Below are 26,249 nucleotides of genomic sequence, written 5' to 3'. Positions count from 1 at the left end.
CAAATAGAACAACAGGAATCAACAAGACGAATACGTTACGAGCTCGCTGGAAAATCATCCGCACTGTCGAAGTTTATTAGACCGTGACGCCAATCACTCCGCGTCCTCGATAAATTCGTTTCGTTGCAACCCGTAATTGCATTTGTGTTGCAACAACGACATTGTTCTCTCGGTCCATGCTCTCCCTCTCATTTTTCCTTTTTCTTATTTTTTAGCCGGATGCTAACAATGAAATTATCTTTCATTCGAAGAAGCACAGCCAGCCCTGTGCCGCATGGAAAATCGAATCGAACGCACACCACTTTACCCTCAAGGCAGATCCAACGTCGCTGTAACGGTGTCCATGTAACGGTAACCAATTGTCTTCTGGTTGCAATCGTTTTTCCTGTAAAAAAGTGATCGCGAACCGCTGTGCAACTTCCATGAAAATTATGGACGTTCGGGAAAGGGGTTACACCAGCTGCCTCTCGCGCGAAATTAGATTTATATCCATGCAAAACATTTCGCTATTGTTCGGGGAACCCGACAAAAAGCGGTCGCGTAATTACACGGCAAATTAAAAGTCATCGGTCGTGCGGACGCGCGTACAATACGTTTCGTCGGAAAGGTTTCTTGCCAACTTTTTGACAATGTTCAGGACGAATCGATATTTTCATGCGACAAAAGTGTCACTGCGCTGCAAGAACCGCGTTATTCAGATTCGAAAGTCACTGTTCCAAGGAGCGGCTAAGTAAATTTAAATCGGAGACCATTTGACAATTAGTTTTCACCGTATTGAAGTGTTTTTGGATAGAAATTGACTATAAAATACGTATTTTTCAGCGAATTACTAAGATGCCTAATATGATTGTCATATCAGATACCGATATTGATTATCAGTAAATGAATTTAAATCGAACATCGAATTAAAGTCATATGTAATAGGAATCTCGTTTTTTTTTTTTTAAATCATTTGAAGCGATATTGAAACGTTCATCGATAGAAATTTATTCTAAAATACACTGCAGCGAATCACTAAACTTCTGAATGTAATGGTCAAAAGTAGTAAAACAGTTAGTCAGACGATGCTAGAATTTCGTGGAAACGAAATCGACACGATCGAAGCGAACGCGATGGAACACGAGAAAAATACTTGGAGTCGATTCATCCCCCGAGTTCCTAAATCATCCAGTGAAGCGGAACCGTGTCGTCGTCGTCGACATTGTCGTTGCGTGACCGAAGAAAAGTCAATACGATCTGAAAGAAATATCCCATGTAATTGAATTTCCGGCATTACTCGCGAATTTAACATTTACTTCACGTTTGCGTGAAATAGTGTTCCCTCCTTTCGAGATATTCGCCGAGACACATACGCAAAATGATAGTTATATGGGGAGATCAGACTCTGTTACGCTCGATTTCACGTTCGACACCTAGGTATCCGACAATATCCGACGGAATAGTCAGTTTGATATCAAGACTGAGCGAAGATCTCGTTGAGACGTCGATTGTTCTTTTTCGCCCGATCGGATCTTACCCCCTGTTTCCCACTATCTTTTTCTCAGACGATCTCTCGATATCGAGAAAAGGATTCCCCAGTCACCGTCCCGAAATTAAATTCCCATTTCTGACTTTTCATTCGCGCAAAATACCAGCTTGTCGCAAAACTTTCGCGACACCAACTTCATTTTCCGCGTCTTGGGCTCGGTTATCGGAGCTGCAAATCGAATTGAATCGAATCGCTATCAATCGTTAAACTCAATTACCAATCGGAATTCGTACAGCTAGACGAAATGAATTGCAAATGACACGGTCAATGGGACTTTCCCTGTTAATTTGCTTGCATTCTTCACGCGTTACCCCGGATGGATAAAATCAAGAGGCAAATCCAAGCGGTAAACGTTAAAGTTCCGCGCGACCACGCCTGTTTACAGATTCTCGCTGCATAGTTGCGAGTTCGGATTGTATTTGCACTCAGGAAAATGTTTGCATTCGGTGCAACAAAAATCACTACCTGTTTCGTACAACACAGACTGACTCCGTACAGGTGAAAAATATACTTCGAGTAATATTTACAGGTGTAATATTTACTTTACGATAAAGTCTCTTCAGCTATTGCCAATAGGACCGATCTTGACTCACCGTATCTTACGCTATATTCGATATGATGAATCGAATCCAAAGGAAAATTCAATTCCTTTCTTCTATATTTTTCTAACGTATATATAACAAAATTCCTTCTTGCTATCTTCTATACACTTTGATATTTGATATAACGTTATTTGTAATTCTTCTGTAATTGCCAACTGTAATTTTCTTCCTTATCTGATTCTAGAACAGATTATAGTTAAAGCAAAAGCGACGTCAGCTTTTACGTCTAATGGAGGAAAGCTGAGCTTCTCTTAATGAAAACACCTCCTGTTTCAGTTGGAATTTGATTCTACCTTAAAAATCGAAAATGTAAAACAATGGGGAACCTGATATTCGTATTTATTATTAATCTATTAAGGATCAAACGATATACGTATATAGTTTATCATAACGTTATAAATGCTTCAACTCCTTCACTTTTCGTAAAATGGTAGAACCTAAGTGGAAGAAATAATAACGAAAATATCACAAAGTACGTACATGTATGTTACAATGGTACTATTTCTATAATAATAATAATAATAATAATAATAATGAGACTCCATTACGATCTAAATTGGTTAAACAAAATTGCAAATAAAACGTTACGTTAACGCGACGTTAACTCTTAACGGGTTACAAATGCAACGAGTAGGTAATGATCGTATGCATTTGAAACTTTACAGCTTAACTACAATTTCATCTGCACTGCCTTAATAACGCCGTTAACCTTTCATATCTCGGAAATGATATCCTACTAGGATCGCGATTTATCAGTGGCGAGATTCGAGCGAAGTCGTAAGAATGGTTGCTACCAGAACCGTGAACCGAGCGAGGAGAGCTCGATTAGCGTGTCAGTGACAACGCTAATGCAGCTGGAATTGAAAGCTGCTCGCCTGACTGTTTGTTCTCGCGCTACCACGTTACTCTAGCATTTTCAATTCTGGCACTTATTCATTTCGCTCGAGCTGCTCGTGGAAAACGCGTTCGAGTTAGTTCAAACAGAATCAAAGGAGAGAAAAAAAGAAAGAGAAGAACGTTCTAATGGATCGGAAGCGACGTCAGCGTTTACGTCTAGTGGAGGAGAGCCGAGCTCCCTTAACGAAAGCGCCTTCTATTCCAGCTACAAGGCTAATCGATCACGCTTATCCTTTAAATCTATAAAGGCGATAAAAGATCGCGTTTATCGTGGAACGTCAGACCTGCACCTTCGCTATAATTTCACCGGTTAAACAGGTTTCTGGGTTGATAAATTGCGATCGTGCTACGGACGTAGTTCCTCCACCTGGAATCGAAAGAAGATGAAACCGATGGAAAGAGCCGGAAGATAACGGTTTCTAATTTGTCCCAGTCAAAACACATCTCTGTCTCCATACTCTTGTCGTCGTCCCTCTTTCCTTCGCGTCAAACCGATTCCCATTCGTTCAACGATTGGTAAAAATTGACCGATGCCTGATCGAGCTTCCATTTATCACGACTAAACGATAAATTCGAATCAGTCAGGCCAAACATCACGGACGACTCGAACGTTAATGGCTCCATGGACAACAACAGGGTGCGATATCGTCGCGAACCACGCACTCTGTCCACACGAATCCAGGATAATGGGATATCTTTGACATTCGAACAAAGCCATCGCTGGCCTCTGCCAAGCATCGGGAATATCCTTTGCAAAAGACAAGGCCGAATTGTCTAACACGGGACACTGTCCGACCGACTGGCATAGAATTGCGACGAAATGCATTCCTTTCGCGTGCCATCGCTTTGTTCTCCGAGACGACACCGCGTTGCCTCTAACCTCTCAATCTCTGGACAGGATATCGTTCGTAAACCTAGACGCGCCAGCAACTGGAAACCGAAGTCATCTTCCAGAGTAGAACTGTTTCGATTGTAATGTCACGCTACGAGAATTGCTCCGACGTTGTATGTTTTGAGAGAAATGTTTCGCGATTATTGCAACGCTGATCGATAGATCCGAATTGCTTATGGAACGACGAGCAAATTTCTCTGGTATTCTAATCGCTATTTAATTAGTTAGCTCCGCCGACGATAGGAATTTCGCAGCGACGCGTGCGTCGATCGATTTAAATTCTCCGCGAATTTGCTTGATACGTGCGGCGCGAATGGGATAAAGGAGGATGAAGTTTCTCCCGCGATTGCTATGCGCTCTCCCCCAAAATATGCGCTTTTGAAACTTTTAAATATACGAAGGAAGATTTGGTTAAAATGCCGAAGTATTCACGGTCACTAATTACTTTTATCTGAACCCAATTGCTTGTCGTCCTATTTGTCTTTCTATAATAAATCTTCTTATTAAAGCGCATAAAGACAAAACTCTTGAAATCAAAATCATAGAACTACCGAATATCGTAAAACGATCTCATCGATAAATAAGATAAAGTACAGCTAAACATAGCATCGAAACACTCTTCAATTAACCTATATTTCAAACCTAACGATCTATTTCCCTGCAACGTCATCTTAGCCTGAATACAGTTCTCTGAATAGGTACCCCAAACACACAAGACGTTAAATATTGCAATTTTATCGGGATTATTGAAGAGTTGGCGAAGAGTTAAACGGACAGAACTGGGAACAGACAAGAACAGTAACTGCGGAAGATCTGATCGATTCATAATGCACTACCGGAACAAACCGCAAGGCATCTATTCAAGCACACACTTGGTCGATTTAATACCCTAATCTCGTAGACGCCAATGGTAGGCAAAGTTCCGCCAAGTACTCTCCAAGTAGACCGATTCGGGGCATACACGTGTCAGAAATCATAAGCTCGATCGTATTTCCTTCAAACTCAAACTGTATCCAACAAATCTTCGTGTAAAATTAGTACGTCTACTCACGATCAACTCAAAGTGCCAGGTTCAGCTCCGTGGTCCGAAACAAGTAAAATGATTATATTTATCAATAGTAACGAAACTAAAACTTTAACAAGTTTACGAAAAATTTGGTGGGAACGATATTTTGTACTCGCGTAGCAAAGATTAAAAATGGCTATCATCGGTGGCTTCTGCTGCATCCAACCTCATTGCCATACGAACATTTCATGTACTATTGAAGTATTACGTTCGCAGTAACTCACGTTTCTTTATTTAAGAAACTAGCTAAAGGTACTCCAAAGACTAAATCATACAAGCCCATATCATTCTCTCAACATGTTAAGGTTAACTGTACAGACTATGTGACATAAAACCTACGCTTTCGTGTAAAGAATAGTTACTACAGTAAAAAGTGAAGTACGTAGTAAAGACACGAAGAAATGGCATTTGTACGATAAAGAAACTACATTTTGCTAATATGCGAGCAATACTTTTATTGGAGTATGCGTGTAATTTATAATTCATATTCTACACCACGTACAAAGTTCCATTAAAAATAAAAAGTGTGTTAAAACTTTCGAGTAGGAGTCTACGTCCGTGTTCGTATCTTCTGGCGTATCGCATAATTACTTTTCCGGTCAGTTCGGTTTCGTGGTCTTTCTTAAGATCTTTCTCGGTTACCAAAATGTTAACATTCGTTTACTCTTGTATCGCCCTGTACGTGAAAATTCAAGGGCTTCGAAAATTAAGCGACTAATTTGACAAAGTGGTATTCGGCTAGCCCTGGGAACGTTGAAAGTCAAGAATAAACGAGGTCGGTTCGTTTTCGGTGTAAACGGGTAGAGTTCGGCCGGTGTTCGATACGCGACGACGTTGCAAGGTTTATCGGCCCTGACACGTGTTACGACTACGGATTCGACGGCTACGATGACGTAGGAAGGGTGTGAACGAGACAAAATCCGAGGCTCCGGACCGGAGGCCACGCTACATCCCAGCGCCGATCGTCCGACGATCGAAACCCCTTTGATCAAGTAGCGGTAAACATTCTCCCAGGTCACGGATGAAAGCTCGGCCCTGTTTCCAGCCTCCGGTCTGGCCACGAAATCACAAACCTCTCTGTTCGCCACCTGCTCTCTCCCTCTCTCTCTCTCTCTCTCTCTCTCTCTCTCTCTCTCGCATGCCTCTTTATGACACTTTTCCCCTAACTAAATATAGAGCCGGGATACTGCACGTCGGCGAAAAATTGCTAAATCGTTCGTAGCAACGAAACGTTCTTGTGAACACCGCCGCAAAATGATCGACAATTACGCAGACCGCGCTTCTGTATTTCGGGCCTGAAGGAAATAGGAATTGGCAAAATAAAAGTCGAGACATAAGATGATTTTTCCTTTCGCTAGTTGACACAAAGAGGGTTATTATTATTAATTAATCGTACGATGGATTACTTTCGCTTTCGTTTTACATATTCAACGCGATACGGAAATATTTTCAATATTGTTGCTGTTGACTTCAGTATTCTTGTTATGACAAAAATTTCATAATTTATATGTAGAATGTCTATGTCAATTAGAAGCTTGGTTGCACCGATATACGTTCTCCTTGATAAGAATTGTGGAACTTGTTCTGAAACTTGTATTTCAACAGTTATTTTTCTCGATGCAGTTTATATCAATTAATAGCTTAAACACTCTCATTGAGCCTCATTAAGTCTGTTGAGTCGTTAAAGCTGTACAATAATTGTAAAATCGTATAATACCCGTATTTGCCATTAATTATCATCATAATATTCAATAAAGCATTGGTTAATTACCATACTTAACCTGCTTTCTGCATACACATATCCGTACTTTCTCCATACACGATTACGATATTAACTTCTCTAATGAGCAATCGCATATACTCGTACTACTCGTGCGATATACAATATCAATGCTGCAGAATTTTCCTTGATTCAACTAGCGAGAAAGTCGTAAGATATACGTAGAAGCGAAGGGAAATGCTGGAGCATTTGCTTCGCGACGCAATTGCAATAAAAACCGACAGCTTTCCGATGATACCGGAGAAACGCAGCTTTATGTCTTCAGTCTCTTACATACTAACCAACCACGAGCTTTCTTACCAATCTTCCTTCGCCTGTTTCAGATCCTCTGAAGGATGCGACGACTCGTTAAAGCCGTCTAGTCGAAGCGACGAAACCTTCCACGTCGCAATCGTTCGAATCCCAACAACTACGATCGTATTCCTGAAACGAACTAAGGAAACACAGATAATCAACGCAAAGAAATTCGCGAAGAAGACAGTTGAAGGAAGATAGACATCGTAGATATCTGTGTATACATCAACGGATCTCTTGTTAGATTTAAAAAATGAGAGATAAGACGAAAATCGAGAGAAGGAAACACGGTGTCAACGGATCGACGACCAGATAGGATCGGATCTCTGATTGAAAGAGCGCGCAAAGCTGGCTGCGCGTGCCACGAAAAATGAACGAAAGCGCGGTCTACCTGCTCGGATCGGAAGAAGAGGCAAACGTATCGAGTAATCAATTGAATCGAAGTTTTTACAACGCGAGTTTTCCGCCCCAGAACCGTACCTACGAAGATCTTTGGAACCTTGCCACCGACAGGGCCGGTCTAGCGATACTGCTGTTCCTGTTCTCGGTCGCTACCGTGTTCGGTAACACGCTGGTTATCCTGGCGGTGGTGAGGGAGAGGTATCTCCACACGGCAACCAATTATTTCGTCACGTCATTGGCGTTTGCGGACTGTTTGGTCGGACTAGTGGTGATGCCGTTCAGCGCGATTTACGAGGTGCTGGAGAACCGTTGGCTGTTTACCACGGACTGGTGCGACGTCTGGCGTTCGCTGGACGTCCTCTTCTCGACCGCGTCGATCTTAAATCTCTGCGTTATCAGCTTGGATCGTTACTGGGCGATCACCGATCCGTTCACCTATCCGAGCAAAATGAGCAGGAAACGTGCCGCCATCCTGATAGCTATCGTGTGGATCTGCTCGAGCGCGATCTCCTTTCCAGCCATCGCGTGGTGGAGGGCTGTCCGCACGGAGGAAGTGCCAGAGGACAAGTGTCCGTTCACCGAGCACCTGGGTTATCTGATCTTCTCGTCGACCATCAGTTTCTACTTACCCCTGTTCGTGATGGTGTTCACCTATTACAAGATCTACCGGGCTGCCGTGTTCCAGACCAAGAGCCTCAAGCTCGGCACCAAACAAGTTATAATGGCCTCAGGTGAATTGGAGCTCACTCTGAGGATACATCGAGGAGGCGGGACAAATACCGACGCCAGGCACCTGTTTCGCACCGCTTCGAGCACGCCCGAAGATCTTCAGGATCTCGAAGAGCCTCTGACAACCATGCACAACAACTGTTTAACCAGAGTACCCTCGACAAGGATCAATAAGCAGCATCGGGGAAACAATTTCTCTTTGTCACGCAAGCTGGCCAAATTCGCCAAGGAAAAAAAGGCAGCCAAGACTTTAGGCATCGTAATGGGTGTCTTCATCATCTGTTGGCTGCCGTTTTTCGTCGTCAATCTTTGGTCAGGCTTTTGCTCGCAGTGCATATGGCAAGAGAAAATCGTATTCGCCGCAGTCACATGGTTGGGTTGGATCAACAGCGGTATGAATCCGGTGATATACGCTTGCTGGAGCAGAGACTTTCGAAGGTAAGCTTCTTGTTGTCTAAGATTTGTTCTATCCACCGAAGAATTTGCATGAAATTTCATTTCCGTAAAAATATGAGGAATTATCGGTTCTGATTTTGGAAGCTCTGTCCTCGAAATAGAGTAAGTTTACTTATCAGTAAAGTGGTATCCCACTGCTAACTGGTTGGCGAGACATCGGTAAACGCATCTCGATGCCACAACCAACGTTAATGGGCTTGTAACTACGCCAGACAGTTACGGATCGCGGCGGTGAATTAATGAGCAAAGAGAGACGAACCACTAAGGCGCAAATAGGACGTAAATGCGTTTCGTTTGGCCAACAAGTCGTGTTCTTCAACATGAGTTGACACGCAGATAGCATGTTTACTTGAAATCTGGTACTGAGTGGAAGAATGGTCGTGTCCTATCTCTTTTAAATAAATTACGCGATGTGTACTATATTTCCAAAATTCGGACTTTACGAATAAAAGTCTGGTTAAATATAGACTGCGAGTGTATCGGAAAACCTATTTAGGATACAATAAAGATGAAATATTTCTCAGAAAGTGACGGTTTAGTCGGAAAAATATCCTAGACGCACGCGAGGGAGTTGGAACCGTCCGGTGGCTAATAATTGTCGGAACGGAGGCCACTTGGGTCCTATTGAATTGATCTCGGGTAAAATACAGCAACCTTAGAACGACATGAGTTGAACACGAGCCGGTATCGATAATCAATTTTACCGAAACAGCAGTAAGATACAAATTTTCGTACGAAGGGTACAGATCCTTTTAAAAATTATTCCAAGTATAATACAGTCGATTCAATTCGACCATTGGCATTGACAAATCGATTCTCGATAACGCTGTTTCTGTACGATCGAACAGCAAATACTTTTCTATTTTTCTAACCGGGTAAAAATGGCACGTGGGCTAACAGAGTTGTTAGCGAACGGGAAAATGTACATTTTGTTTGAATACATCTAAACTGCACGGTGACAAATCACCGAGCGTAACTTCCGCTATATCAGTCGTTCCTGAGTTCGCAAATGAATACGCTGAATAATTGGCGACAAAGTTTCAGGAGAAAACGGAAGGTATGCAAATAACGCGATTTAATTACGCGTTGCCGCACGCGTTCGCGAGGTGGAGCAGGGGTTTAAAATGGAACGCGGAAACTCTGACAGGAATGAATCGCGCGAACACGAAAGAATCTACACCATTCTAACGGCTACCGTTGTCCCTTTAATTAAATCCTACTTACAGGCGGCGTATCGTTAAAGCGGAATGTTCGCTTTTCATCCCCCTCGCCCCACCCCCGGGAAACTAAACATACGCCGGTGTATCGTGAGATCGATCTATCCCTCGCAGTTCGGTCCCATCAATCTCTTTCCGGTTTCGAGCGCGGAAACGAGACATCCTCCAACTGATTTTTCAAAAAGTCGTTCTGCACGAAAATACGAACGAATAGCAAGGGTAGGTAACGCGTTGGTATAATATGGTCGGTGAAAAATGATGACAACGTTCGGAGGATAAATAACGGTGATACCTGCGTGACGGGAAAAGCGGAGAGTATAAGTGAAACAGAGGGGTAAAAAAGGTGAGATGAAAGCAACTGGAAACGGAGCGAGAAGAAAAGTAGCAAAGGGTGGCGCAGAAAGAACATTAACTCGATGGAGCGTACGGGCCTGTATTTGTCTCAATCTCGAGCTTCTTCTTGCTTCTTTCTGCTATTTTCGCGAAAAAAAACACTATTCTCGTGCGTATAGCGTGATTTTCTTCTTTATACGAGTTGTCGAATAATTTTCTAGCTAATTTTCAGCTTTGCACGTGTAAAAGTTACGGGAATTACTTTCGATGCTTGTAGGGTGATGATCGAGGTAAAAGCCGCCGTATATGTAACACTAAAATGCATGAGCGGCATATACAAGTCTCTCACAAACCAAACTAACGAACTCCACTCTTTTATTGATTTATTAATTTCATTAATTTATTAATCATATAAATAGATGATTAATATTCGATTTTATTACGAATATACGCAAACAATATTTAATTAAAGATCCTCGAAACCCAGTTCGTCGCTAAATAGTTCGAGTTATTAACAATTCTCTGCTTCGAACATTCTGAAAAATTCACTTTTCTCGTTGTATCGTCAACAAGCTGATGATACGTATTTTAATAGAATATACCGTCTCGGCAACGACATAAATGATTTACCAATCAAGCAACGGTTGTATTCCACTTACATGCTATTCATACGTTGATAACGAGATTTATTGTTGGTGACGCGACAGTAATAAAATATAGACAATGAAAAATTAGTAGAATTTGTCGAAAATATTAATGAAGTTTTTATGCGTCATGAATTAAAATCGTGGCACATTTATTGTTCAGGATATCTGAGCATTAGAAACCGATATTTCTTAATCGAGTCAAGTTCCTATCGCATTAAAGCCTCAAAAGACGTTATATTTGCATATTTTATTATATTCATGAATAAATTACACGTGCTAAGACGTAGATGGAAGAAAGAACAGGTTGATAGAATGAAAATAACGAATGAAAGCGGACCGCCTTTTCGTTCGGGAAATTGAAATATTCGCCTGTAGCTAAAAGTTTAATTATCTACACGTATAGTTGCGGATATACATATGGATAAAAGAAACTTTAACATCGACGCGTTATAAATTTTAGTAGCTTTTGTACTAAAAACTTTTTACAATATTGCTAGCGTAAATATTGATCGTCCCTATTTTATGTTATATGTATATTACATTTATTCGTATCTGCTTATACTTCTTATTTTATAAACTTTCTTCTGTTCGCCATTATATAACATACAAAATTTACCCTTTTAATATTCAAGTGGTCGGCAAATAACATTGATGCACTACTGAACGTCATTGTTTCGCTCTTCTGTTGAATGGATAGGTAGTTATGAATGTGCCAATATTTGCCTGATGATGTTCATACGTTGTATTGGCTGGTGGGCAGCAACCTCAATGCATATTTGACCGATTTATTGTAAAATACGAAGCGATAACGATACTTTGTCGGCCATTAGCCGACGGTGCAATCGACGATTTAGAAGGCTAATGCAAAACTCCTAGTGGCGCGTTATAACGAAAATATAGCACTGTGTCTACCGGTCTAACTTACGAGGTCCCCCATTATATCTAAACGGGTTCACATTGTTATCGCCGCGGTCTGTCTGTTCTCTGCGTTCTTGCGAGTGCATTCCAGGTACATAACGCGTATTCACTGTTAGCCGGTTCATCGACATGCAAACGAGTCCGTCCACTGTCATCCTGCCATTTCCCTTACGGAGACATAATCTTCGTTTCACCGAACAAACTTCCGGAATCAACCCCTTTCTTATGCGACTCGAACTGCTTGCTATTCCGTACAAACCATCGTGAATATCTATTCAGAATGAAGGTAGTAAAAAAGATTTATATCGCAGGAGAACCGCCAAGACGGAAGTGGCGAATAGGAAGAAACGTAAAGTCACGATCCAAGTGTCATCCGATATAAAACAAAGAATTTATCTTCGATGAGATGCGCGAGTAAGTTTCCGAGGGATAGAAGCGAATATATCGGGTGGTTTGTTTGTGGATTTCCGAATATTGGTCAGCTTCACCGATGCAGGAGTTGTGCCGGGATAAAGTTAACCGATCCAGAGTGACGGGTAGTATTATGCCCAATTTTTTTCAGGTCATTTCCATGAGTTGTCAATCTCATCAACATTCTCTTAAGTAAAAATGCGTATCTTTTTATACACCATTCGATATATGTTGTTGTCCTGCAGAAAAATGTCTTAAGGAACGCTAAGAGACAAGCGATACAAGACAGTGTTTCTTGAGTTTATGCCTCATGAATGAAAACTAACCTTGACATAACTCATGATACAATGTTTTATATCGCCAAAAGTATAGCTAACCATAAGATATTCGCGAATCCAAGATAAGTGAAACGCTTTATATGACAGAACAAAATTACTTGCACATCGGGACAAAACTGTACGAAATAACAGCACGGCAAAAGATTTCTTAGCATCTTTTTACTTAGAAATATATAATTAAAGCTCTGAAGCAATGAAATCCTAAAAAAGGATAGATACCTGGCTTGCAACGAGAAAACAAGTTACGATAATTGCTTGTCTGTATGTACGTTATCAAATTATTGGTGCATTTGATAAAAATTATCATTCTGCTCGTCTCGTAATTTCCTTCCATATTTGGAACATGAAATACAAGAACATAATTAATGGCGTTACTCTTTTATATATATTCTACCTCATTTTCTATTATCTCTGACTCTCATTCCAGTAATTTTTAAATGCGGGATTTCATGAAAGTACCTTTGTTTTGTAGTAAAGAAGTCTTTTTAGAATACTTTTGATGTTGTTCACGTAGACCATTTTTATTTAAATAATTCTGTAGCCTCTTCTAAACAGGTGGTAGTAATTAGTTGTGAAAACATGGAAAAATTATCATAAATTCTGGATTATTTCTAATTGTAAATCATAATTCTTCAAATTTCTTTTATTTTGTTGACTCGGTATTATGTTGTATGTATAATTATGTATATTTCTAAATGAAATTATTTCAAAAATGTCTTTTTTTCTACATTTTCCACTGTATTTTGAGACTCGGTATAAATGAGGGAAATCTTTTATTTAACTGGTATTATTCAAAATAAAAACGTCGTAAAAAGTTGAGATAAAACTCTTCATGATACAATTACTTAAATTTACTTAAAATACAAATTTCGAAGCCCTCTATTATACGTATACTCATAATGCTCCAAAATGAAACAGATGTATTCTTTAAATCGTAAATAATAGAAGAAAATTAACCATAAACCACTTGATGATACAATTAGTAAAATTTACGAGGGAATGTTTCCCTACTTGTACGCTGGCCGTAGATCGTGTACCCAGATGTTATAGCCACCAGAAGCAGCAGTGTAAAGTCTTAGGGGTGATTTATGCGAAATATCAATTCCGTGGCGGTGGAACGAGATGACGTAGCCGGTGGTATCAGACGACATCACGATGTTCGTTTAATTGCTCGTCAAGAATATCACAATTCTTTTCGTTACATCGAGAGACACTGGGGAAACAAAAGCTCGATAGCGTCTATCATGAAAACGCGAGATATCCTAACGAGGGAAGATAAACGGAAAAAAGGAAATGCGTGAGAAGTTCTATGCAAATATTGGTCACCGGTGAAATTAACTCGACGCCAAATTCCAAAGGTTCGAATGTAAAATAAGAGTTGATTCGTTTAAGAATTCTTTTTCATAGTTTGCCAAGTTTATTTGCAATCTATCTGCTAATTACAGGAAAGCAAATGTGATGCTGTACAGGCTTTTGCCAATGTTTGTTTATATTTTTTAACTTCAAAAATACAATGCCATCTATAGATATTAATGCGCCTACCGGTTACATTTATCGGAGAACTCCAACAAATTATATGTTATTTAATATTTTATATTACAAGACACATATGTTGCGAATAAAACAACTCATTTATAATAGAATAAATACAAAATAAAAGCAGTGAATTAAATGTATTAAATATCAATGAATTAATTAATTAATATTTGTGATCGACAACATATGTTCAATCTTTAGATGTTTTTATTTGTTTTCAATATCGATGGAGCAGATCTAGTACATGGTGTCTCTCCTACCTTTAAATTTGTAGGCTATTGTACAAAAAAAAAAAAAAAAAAAAAAAAAACACCAGGGAATAAAAAGGAGAGAAAGCGTCGAACAGGTTTGTTAGCGTAAATTGATAACATGTTTAAAAACGAATTACACCGAGTCGATACACTGTTTGACTGTTATTGTTGATTAATGAGTACAGCTGGTAGACAATTAAGAGCACTCGGAGCGCCGCACCGCTTCGAGATGAATTAGCGCTCTTCTCTAGTAAAACGAACGACAAAAGATAAAACGACGTTAAAAATATAATGATATTAACTATTCGAAAATTATGTTTCTCTCTCAATGAGAAATTTAACGTGACGTAAAGCGTCGCTCGTAACGCCTGGGTCCCGGTAAGCCCGTAAAGATGTATTTAATTCGAAATGAAATTTCGTGGGTCACCACGGGATTAATACAATTTTCTGAGAGAATTTTAGGGACAACCCGGTCTTGGTCTCGCGCGAACCTCGTGGTACTTGTTTCTAAAATTACTCAAATCCAATAAACGACAATCAAGCGTCGGATAGACAATCGCAGAAATAACAAGTTTGCACCGTGGAAAGGCAGCAAAACAAACTGCAAACGAAGCAACGAGACATTTCCCCGGGTGCTCCTTTGTATGGCACCAGCATTCGTGTCCTTGCTAGCTTGAAAAAAGCTCTCCTATTAAAATCGCCCAAAGAACCGCACATGCTTCAAGTTGAAGAATAGACGAGCTTAAAGCTCTCTTTCCTCCTTTTTAAGCTCTCGAGCGCGTATTGCGGGGAAACAAAAAACTTTACGAGATACCAGAAAGGAAACACACGATGGGATCGCTTGGGAAGCACGGAAATCTATCGTGAATTAGAAATTGCAAAAGAGTCGATCATAGTTTAGAAACCGACTATCCGTTTAACACGTTTCGGTAATCCTCGATAGCGAAGCAATACTGTCGAGGCAGAAACTATCGGGCCAACACTACTTATCTAGGATGAGACGGCGAACGATGCAACCATCTCTTAAATTACGTCCGTAAACACGCGCGTCTACGTGAGAATTTCCATCCGTGCAATTGATATTGCCTGGCCTCGGATCAGGTGATATGAACTTCCAATGCGGCGAGTATCGATTTCACGGAGTTTATGCCTCGTTCTTTCCCCGCAATCTTCCACGGGCACATCGTTCCGCTTACTTTCCTCCTCTTCCGCGACAGAGGCCGGAATTCTTTGCTCGTACCTCGGCGAAATAACGCCTCTAATTGTAGTCAAGCGTAATAAATTCAGTCACGCGAACAAGTCCGCATTAAGTCAAGGTTTCGACATCCAGCGGCCGCCGAGCCGAGGATAGCTAATTTTCCTCGTCGCTGCATCTTTCACGGAATCCACGGTGATATGTGGGTAGTTTACAACGGTGAGAAATATCGATGAACGATATGTGCGTGTTATTCGAGGATGAACAAGCCGATTCAACGAAACACGGCTCATAACTTGGCAGGGACAAACGGTTGAAACAGCAGGATCCTTTGCGAGCAAAAACACCTGCATTTCCATCTATTTTGCATGTCTGCGCATATTATACATCGTGCCTGGACCGTGTAAATCACTGTTCTAGAGAAAATACAACGGAGACTGAACATCGCGCCAAAGAAAAGCCGAAATAGAAAATTAAATTACTTTTCTCGCACCATGGTTTAAGGATACAGCTGTCGTGCGGAGTAACGTCGTCTCCCTTTTTTTTTTTCTCTTTCTCTCGAGGAACAGAATCATTTTTCCACGGCGAATTACGTTTACGATTTCATCTACTCGGTCTGTTTTCACGAAAAACGTGAGACTCGAAACGACCACGGTAACTATATATTTTTTCTCCTTTAACGACAAACGACGACGACGACGATTTTTCTCGGGTAGCACGTTTCCACGTGGACGTTTCAAAGGACCGAGAACAAAAGTTCAAATAACTGTACCGACAGTGCGTTGTTCGCGTAAAACGCAATGAACGCGAAAACTTTCACTACGAATCCTCGGTTTCCTTGCTTCTGTCCGTTGCTTTCAAACGAATAGATATCCTGGTGACTGATTCCAATTTCGCAAAAAGGAAAATACCTTGGAAGCGACCAAGTCTTTACGAGTTAGATACGAATCGGAAAGTTGCTCAATGGATGGTGACCGCAGCTATATAAATTTTTTTAGTTCGCCCGAAACTTTCCACTGTTCCCCACGAATACTGACTCTCGTTAAATTTCATATAGCAAAAACGGTCGGCATAACTAGTTATCGCAGATTCGAATACCATTTGATATTCTACGAAACGGTATTCGCGAAATACAGTTCGCATTAATCGCGTATTAATTAAGCAGAGCACGTTAAAGCATCTTGATACGCATTGAATATTCCATTATATTTTGGCCCGTAACAAATAGGAAATGTTAATAGGTACATTGAAAAATATTAAATAATCGAAAGGTGTAAAACAAATTAGTGACAAAATGTAAATCGATTAATTAAAGAACTGTATTTGTCTTACAGCGATCTAGAAAAAAATATAAAACCAATGAATAAAGAAGCTAATGAATCGAAAACTGGGATTAAACGAAACAAAAATACATAAACAAAAGATTAATTAATTTTATATTTAAATTGTCCATGTTTGCCGTGACAAATAAATAAATGAACCGAAGAATATACACGAATAAGCAATAACAAAACATTTCCAATTAAAAGAAATTTTTATGTTAAATTTCAGCAAACAAAGTGACCTTTAATATTTTAACAAAATCTCTATGCGCGAGATTGAAACGAGAAATCATATAGATTAATAACGATCTTTTTATACCGTCACAAAATTAAAACATTCTTTAACGATGAAAAGCAACGATTGAATTGAAAATGATTTAAAAAATGTAACACATAAATAAACGAATCGAACAATGTAAACCAACGAACCAATAAATGTAAACCAACGAACCAATAAATGTAGATCAACTAACCAAGTGTAAATCAACGAATCAAAGGGATGTGAATAAACAAACGATAAAAATGAAAATAAAGGAAAATGTATTAGATTGTCCCAAAAGCTTCTTTCGTTTTATAAGGAAATAATGGATGCACAACATTTTTTCTTTTATATCATTTTATTGAATTACGTATGATCCATTTTCTAGGAATAGAACAAAATTTATAGCATAGAACAAAATGGATCATACATAATACAATTAAATAATATAAAACAACAAACGTTGTGCATCCGTTATTTTCATATAAAAACGAAAGAAACTTTTCGGACAACCCAATATACCATCAAATGAAAATAAGATGGACCAACTAATGTTACGCTTCAGTTAGCCTAATTTTATTCGCTGCAACAGTACGTTATAATTCGATGCCACCCTGGAGGATAGGATCAAAGAGCTCGACATAATGGAGGATGTCGGAGATTTCACGGAAAACGAGTCGTCGCCACGTGCAAAGAACTTGTTAAACTTTTAATAACGCGTTCGCGGAGACAAAAGCACTGCCGGAAAGATATTTCATGAGAGGATTCGAGAATAACCAGACTAAGAACGTACCTCTGTACGGCCTGCGTACGGACAAGAAAGCGAGAAGAATAAAACTAATAACAAAGGAATCTATTCAGTGATATTTCACTGACAGGGATTAGAGCGCATTTCGAAGAGAGCGTCACTGTTCGAAGAACTCTGCAACTTCCGCCATTCCTTTGAAAAGCTTCTTAATGGAGAAGAAAGCGCGTGCCGGTTTGAAATTTTATCGAAGAGGCGAGCCGTTATTGATTTCATCGGTGCCAGGAAAACTGATACATTGCCTATAGTTCGCCAAGTTAGCCCCAACCCCCGTTGCAATACGCTCGTATATTCGCGAGGTAAATTATTCCCAAAGTTAGATACATACAAGGTATCCTATGCCTGAAAAGCGATAAACATCCCCAGCGTATTTAATAGACCATTCGAAAACAAATACACTACCATAATATAGAACCTATATCTCGTACCTTCGATATCTAGATGAACGAAATGGTTCACAATTGTGCCTTCTCTTACAGTGATCGACAAATATACATACATAAGTGGATGGGACGTACGTGAATAGGTAGTGAAAATAGGCATCGACGTAGCTTCGTTATATATGTCGTATTTACACAAAAATGTAGATACTAATTTCAATTATTTATTAAATAATCTACTTACTAGAAGGATACATAATGAATAAAATTTCAGTATGTAACATTAACACCGGTTCGATTAAACTTCATCGATACCTATATCATACTTCCCCTACTTCTACTTACTTTTGGCCTCGATTATAGTTTATCCCTCTTCGATAAATGTATCGTACACAAGTCAAAATGATTACTTCGCTTCTACAAATTTTAGCGCCAGAGTGCTTGATTGAATCTTTTGTTCAGTGAAGTTGGATCGATTTGATATATAAGGGGCTGAAACAGGCTACCACGCGTTCTCTCCCTCTGTACGATTATTCAAATGTAAGAAGCGCGTCAAAGTTACCCTAGACCGCGCCATTTTGAATAACGGAATTCATCAGAGCAGCAGAAATAACTCGAGCGGCGAAAATTTACGAGATTCCCTGGTAATTAAGGTAACTTCGTCGTAAGCGGTTTATCTCTGGTAACTACATACCGGACTTTTTTAATTGCAGCATTCGTAATACGCAAGTTCCGAGAATCCTGTAACAAGGGTAGCAGCTTATTATCTTTTTCTCGAAGCTGCAACTATAGCTTCTTCTCTTTTCCTTAGTTCCTCTTGCAGAGGCCCAATTAACGGACTCGTCGTTACGGCGTAACGACGCGTCTTCATCGAGCATCACCTTTCAAACAGTTTACATTTTCACATCGATCAACGATAATCCGTCTATTCGTTATGAGTTCATCCGATATGACGTATGGGGTGTCACCGAGATTGGACGACATGATCAGAGAGGATCTTCCTTTGCAACTTTTGGAATTAGTCGAAGCTATCAGAATTGTCGATCAACCTCCATGAAAATTCGTTGGTGAATAGAAGAAGTGAAAAATAATTGAGTTCATTTATCTGTAGCGCTTCGAAATAGCTCGAGGGAATGAAAAACGTAGGGGTGCGTGTAACTTTGCCCTCTCATGGAGTAAATGAGATCATACGAGGTAGAATTAATCAAGGGGGGAAAGTAATATCGACCATAAATATATCGACACCGCTCGATTTGTATTAATACATGGCTTTTAGCGACAGCTATGAATTAATGGAAAACTCACGATTAAAAATGCTATCTTCTTTACCTTCTTATGGAATTAAAAAACATATGTCATATGAAATATAGATTATTTATTCGCAAATTTACCTCTGATATGTTAAAATTATTATCTTGTATGAAATTAGTTTTATCAAATTCATTAATATTATATTCGTTATATTAATTAATTTTAACTGCGCGTAAACTTTTTCAAATCTTATATATTCGATCAATTTAACTTCCACACGATTCGATGGCTAAATTAGTGTTAAACTGTTTTTGTTACTTTGAATTGTTAGTTTTAATTTAGCCAGACTTCAAGAAATCCGTTTATCTGAGTTTCATTCATTTATAGGAACAGAAGTTTAACGCTTTTTAATCAATTATAGTTATTGATTTATAATTTATTTTAATTATTTTCATTTGAACTTCTATTGTATAAATGAAAAATATAAGATACGTAATACAGAAACTTGTTAAATTTCTATTACATAAACCGCTTCCACGATAAGTTCAAGTAAATGAAGTTCTACTGTATACTTCCAAGCAATACTGTACGTCTCTCAGTGCAAAGGTAATCCCCAAGGAACAAACTGCTTTTTTATCACTAAATCGTATTACCAATCATTATATATAATCATAGTAAAAATACGTTTCCACTACGTTAATTAAACAAAACCACAAATTTCTTAAAGCCGTCTCGACTCGATCAATTTTGCTAGCATTAAACAAACTCAACAAGAACGTTTAACTTCACGCTGCTATCGATCTCTTTCATTTACCGTATCAAAGGTCGCACTTTACGATCAACTCGAACGACTCTTGTACGAAGGGTTCGCGTTCTTTTCGTATCCAAAGTGAATGGGGACGTCCGAGGAAGAATTTCAATTGGCGGATGCGAAATCAGTGGGCGGTAGAGGACGAGACCACGGCGAGGGCATAATTTCTTGAACAGATAAAGAGAGAGGGAAAGAAAAAGATACCTATCGGGATTGTGGTTCGACTTTAAAAAGGGGAATTCGGGATTCTTCAAGAATCTTTTCTCTGGAAAACAGATACGAAGATAAACGCTTCTGAATGTTACGCGAGTGTTTCTCTGCTCGTACACACGTACTAGCTGTTTCCCTAATCGCGGTAAAACAAGGGATGATCTCTCATGAAAAAATAGATCGAGCATTTAGAATAAAACGTTTTTGCGTGTGAGATTTCGTCTTCAAAGAAAATAATGTTGCATATCTGCCCAGTATACCAGATGTAAGTTTCCAATTATGGATTTTTGTTCCTGACGTTTTAAATAAATTATGAGTGTATCTTTACGAAATACGTAGCGTAGTTCACGTAAAATTAGATGGCAATTAAGTCATCATTCTGCTACTTTTCAATTTCTTTCGAAATTTTCCAATTTTTGCGCTTGGTAATTTACGAATCAAGTAATTGCTACATGCACTGCCGACTATAAGTATTAGAACACTTATTGATAAATAAATAGACGAATAGATTGAATGCTATTCGCTGCTGTTTTTTAGCTATTTTATTCTAAATCAGTTATTTCACTCGCAACCACATGTGCCTTATAATCTCAAATACTAAGAAAAATAAAATTTGTTAGACTTTTCTAATAAACGTAATCGGTGTGTGTTCCAATATTTATAGCCGACAACCAAGGACTTCTTGCCATTTATCTCACATAGTACGTGTGTATGTTACACACTGTAGCTGGAAAAATGAAATTGTGGACTTAATTCAATGGTCACGGACTGTAGATATCATGATTGCGGAAGCACCCCGCATACAGGACGACTCATAAATGGTGTTTTTACAGGATAGGCACAAAAGGGGAGAGAAGCGTGAGCTCCAAGGTTGCAGATGGATAGAACCGAAGCTCTTTAGCAAATTACTTTTATTCATCCCCGTGAAATGAGTCCAGGCGACTTCGAAGCCGTATAGAGAGCTCTTCCGGTAGCTTCTTTGCCCTTGATGAAGATTCTCGGAGACCTATAAAAAATTTCGTCGTCTTAAACGCGTTGCTGACTTAATAGCAACTTTGTAAACCCGGGATTTCCCAGAGCGATTTCTCCTTTCGTGTCAGACACCAATAAATTGAGCCACGATTGGATAAATAATAATAATCCGGACCGAATTAACATCCATTTATCTCGAGTACTCGCAATTTCAAGCTCCGCCATCGGCAACAAATTCTTTCGGAGAAAACGGAGAAGAGGTCGGGACTGATTTAATCTTCGTTCTCTCTCTCTCTCTCTCTCTGCTCGAATTAGATTAAACATATCAGAGTCTCGGGCACACAGAGTTGAAGGAAATTTCATACGAGCTGATTTTCCTAATCTCCCGATCCAAGAGAGAAGGAACTATTTAACTTGACTGACAATGAACGAGAAGCAACTAACTCGACTGAGAATGAGCGAGTTTGCCGTACGCATATCGTCAGAGATATTTACTTGGAAATATCAACTTAAGGATTCGATTTTCTTTTTTGTCGTGATCGTTCTTTAAATTCCTTCAGTTGTCTCTGCTCCGATTAGATTAACATTCGCATTATGTTTTAACACTTCCACGGTGAGTGTCACGTATGCTGTGAATTCGATTCTGTTTATAACAGGATACACGTCGTATGGAAATTGTTACGAGGTAAAACAGATGAAACATTGAGAAAATATAAAGATGCGCGAAAACGTTCCAAAGGTATAAATCTAAAGAAAACGCAACAGAATTCCGCAGGGAGAATAAGGAGCTTTTACGCAAAAAATCATATGTCTGGCAATAGTGAAATATACAGATTAAAACGTCATGTAAAAATTTGAACTAAAAACAATAAGATACATAGCGGGATTAGTCGGGCTTCATGTTTCAGAATTATCTGCAAACAAGTTCTGACAATGACTGCATGAGATCTCTGAATTGTGAGTTTAAAACAGCGACGGAGGAAAAATGAGCAACTAGGAAATACATACTATATGAGCTTCAGAAAAGAAATACAACGATAATAACAGCAAATATCGTATGTTTACGGAAAAGACTCTAAATCATCTCATACGCGTAGAAAATAGTTTGGTCATTTTCAAGGAGGAAATATTTGACGTGGATGATGAAAAGTGTTCTGTTCCCCCTCAGATGAGAAGAAAATACTTTGCTACAGAGAACACGAAATTTATCAATTTCAAAGATGCATAAAATCAACAATTCATAATCATTTTAAAAAATGGAGATGTATGATTACCTTATGAATTTCGCTTTCCGTGTCGCTTTTATTTTTATATCCATTTTTAGTGTCCGTACATTACTTAAACTGTTGTTTTAATGAAAATCTTCACCCTATGAATAATATTTATCTTTTCTTGAGCCTAGAACTACGAATGTGATCAAAACGATCAATTCGTAATTCTTCGTAGAAATTGTATGAATTTACAACGGTGTATTTTTAAAGGTTTACATGGTTTTTCGTAAAATATGTAAATCGAAGCTTACACTTGTTACTGCATTATAAGCTTTGTCTTGTTCCTTGCACTATAACTTTCTTGATAAAACTTTCAAACTTTAGCCGTAGTTGGTAGTTCCACTGTTAATAGATTTGTCTAAGTGATGCATTCTTATATCAGGGTTTCTCTAATTACTTCGAACAGGGTATTTTATGACTGAAGACGAAAAACAAATATTGCATCATCCGATTACTATTAGCTTTAGAAACGCAAGACTAAAACGACTTAATACTCGCAATTTCTCCGCGTCAAGAACTTTCAATTAACGGAATAATCCCAGTGTATTTTCATGACACGCTACGATCGAAGAATTCACTTTTCGATAACACGTTAAGCGAAATCTCGGTGACACGTGGCTGATGGATCGCACGTCTCTCGTTACGAATCCACAACGAGTTCTCGTACATAATGCATCCGATAGCGAGCAAGCTGGCTCGAAGGTAGATTTCAATCAGTACGCTCATTCTATAGCGAAGCAGGGCGCGATATTTAACTTGTTCTCGTGATGTACGATTTTTCCACGTCACCTCAGTCAACGGTGAATTCGAAGCGAGCAAACTCGGGTTAATTTTAATTTCGGGGCACATATAGAGTTTGCCATGACTCATATTCACGCGAGAAACGCGTAGAGAATTAGTGCCGTCGTTTCACGAGTAATTCGTGTTACGTAAGGGACGTTATGTAAATAGAATTAGCGATACACGTAGGTGTGTAACTTGTCCTCCCGAGTCCACTTATTACGCCTTCCCTGACAAAGTGGACGCATACATTCTCCTATGCGTGCCGCCAACGTGCATGCATTCAGAAAGAGCGGCGTACTAGCCGCAGAACTAGCGTAAATTGGATAGCCCTCAAGAATAACGACGCCGAAATACTGTTATTGCAACAATGTATATATAAGAATGAACGATGGTTAAGCTATAAAGCTGTATAAAGTCATACAACACGGTTAATGAGAAATGGCATCCAAGGAACTACGATGTGAATTATAATTATAAACAAAATAAAAAGATTAGAACAATTTGTATTTGTATTGTAACTCTTAACGAGAGTTAAGCTATAAGGGACATTTATACAAAACACGATTAGTTAATGTTGATGTGAAAAATGTTAATTATAATACGAATACAAAGTTCAGAGAAAGATAACTTGGTTTAGAGACAGGTCCTAAGGACTAATATAGCAACCGTTGTTTCATTCAAATCATTAAATTTTTGTGAGAGTTGCAAACACATTACCGATGAAGTAAAATAATGAATTAATGTTGATAAAATGTTTCAAATTATTCGGAGACAAGTGTCTTGATTAATAGAGATGAGAGCAGAGATTTGAAACTTGAATACTTCGATCCACGTAAACGATGATGTACCTGATCAATCAAACACCAACAAAAACACTTAAAAATATCGTCATGTAAAAGGACAGTGCCCCAAGAAACGAAAGAAATTCGGAGACAGTTAAAATCGATGGAAATCGCTTCGAAGACGACAAATGCGCGAATAATCGCTAACATAGTTTAAAGTCGGTGACACGATAAAGCGTAAATCGTGTGCCCCGGAACAAACGTTGCAATGTTACAAAACGAAGGACGAGAGAGAGGCAGAGAGAGAGAGAGGATAGAAAGAGAATAACAATTACAGGGGCAGCAGCAACGTCGGCCAATCCTACGTGTAGCAATCGCACGTGTGATTATCACGCTTCACGGCTGCTTGTCGGTGGGTAAATGCAAAATCGATAGTCTCCGGGGTTTCTCCATGGTGTGCAGGGCAAGGTGGATCGGCTTCTCGAGGTCGAAAACTGAATAGCCTCGATGTCACCAGTGGCAAATGGTTATTAATAAAGAATCGATCGTGCTCGAAAGTAGTCGCGGGGCTGGATGAAAAGCCAAGCCATTTTAAAAAGGGACAGCAACTTGTTCGAGCCTTTTAATCGCGGGATAGAGAAGCTGAAAAGCTCTGAGGATACTCGAATCACGGTCGATTCGTTCCCGTAAATAAGTCCCGGGTGCCCCTTGGATTCGTATTTGTGGCTCGGTCTACGCTTATTCGCGACCATTTTCCATGTCCCGAATTGTTCGTTGTTAACCAGTTTATATAATCGTGGCAAACATCGTCAACTGAACGGTGGCATACGGTCACCAAGGCTGATCAATAGGAAAATCATGAATAGTTAGTTCCCATTCGAGTGCAAGAATTCGGGGATCGGAGATCGGTGACTGGCTGTGACTGCGATCAATGATAATTAGGCCAAACGGTTACTTCGAATCCATTAGCGGCTGCACGCAGGAATTACACGTCGGATTTAACGCGAATGTCGGGCGTACCGTTGATCCCTACAGCGCCCCCTCTCCGTCATGAAAAGGTCCTCGTAACGCTTAATGGCAGGATCAAATCCAATACATATTCAGGGACATCGGTTAAATCAATTCCACCGATATCGTTTTGTTTGACTAGTCCAGGTATCTATACAGGCTGCAGCTCGTTCGCTGATCGACCGAGCGATCTCTAGGGTGGCCTGCTTCCAAATTACACGCTTCCTTTGGCGTTCAATTAAAAGTTTAACTACTGTGGGACTGCAGGATGCCTTGCTAAGAAAATACAACTACATACCTCGCAGCAATTCGGCTAGAGCTTCTAGAAGTAGGTGTTCCTCACAACGATTCCCTGTTCTTTCCCTTTTCCATTTGCCCAGACTATTCCTATTTCTTTAGGAAAACTTTACACTCGGTTTCTGCTTATGCATACCTCTTTCTCTATTCCTCAGCCTCGATCTAATTCTACCTTATTTCCACTTGACCCTTCGGTCTATCTCAGTGTACCGTAATGGAGAAAAAGAGCGAGAAATCGTTTTCTCGAGGTACTGCAGATTGATTTATGGGATCAGGCATCGCGACCATCATCCAGCTGACTCGCCTGAGGAACGCGACGACGGATAATCGAAGATCATTCAGAAGTTTCGCGAACTATCGAGAGTTTCCTAGAAGCTTCCGAGCGGTTTATTACCAGATGGTGAACTACCGTTTCCCAACTTCCGCTTATGCGAGTTAATCGCACCATTCCAGCCAATCGCGAATTAATCGTTGAGTCTTGGATCTCGACACCTCTTTGTTTTTTAAGAGGAACGATCTGTGAATTTGCCAAGCGTTTATTTAAGGAGAATGACCCGCGTACACTCTTCATATTTGCTGATATTAAAAATGTTGACGGTACACTGG

General features: G+C 39.5%; 1 protein-coding gene across 4 annotated transcripts in view; it reads left to right on the top strand.

The window, feature by feature from the left end:
* LOC100650702 (dopamine receptor 2) overlaps positions 1-26,249 on the top strand; it is an 81,268-nt gene that overhangs the window by 24,837 nt on the left and 30,182 nt on the right. For 3 of the 4 annotated variants that reach the window (XR_002308484.2, XM_012316882.3, XM_048412737.1), the window contains exon 3: positions 7,089-8,628. Coding sequence is in view for 3 of the 4 variants with exons in the window: in XM_012316882.3 (XP_012172272.1) it covers positions 7,430-8,628 (1,199 nt within the window). In the remaining variant the exon portion in view is untranslated. Of the gene's footprint in view, positions 1-215; positions 352-7,088; positions 8,629-26,249 lie in introns of all 4 variants that reach the window. The other variant, XM_048412736.1, reaches the window with a different exon arrangement.

Source organism: Bombus terrestris, chromosome 15, assembly GCF_910591885.1.
Source record: "Bombus terrestris chromosome 15, iyBomTerr1.2, whole genome shotgun sequence".
NCBI classification, from domain to species: domain Eukaryota; kingdom Metazoa; phylum Arthropoda; class Insecta; order Hymenoptera; family Apidae; genus Bombus; species Bombus terrestris.
The sequence above is the reverse complement of the archived record's forward strand: the minus strand, read 5'-3'. Positions and strand labels throughout refer to the sequence as shown.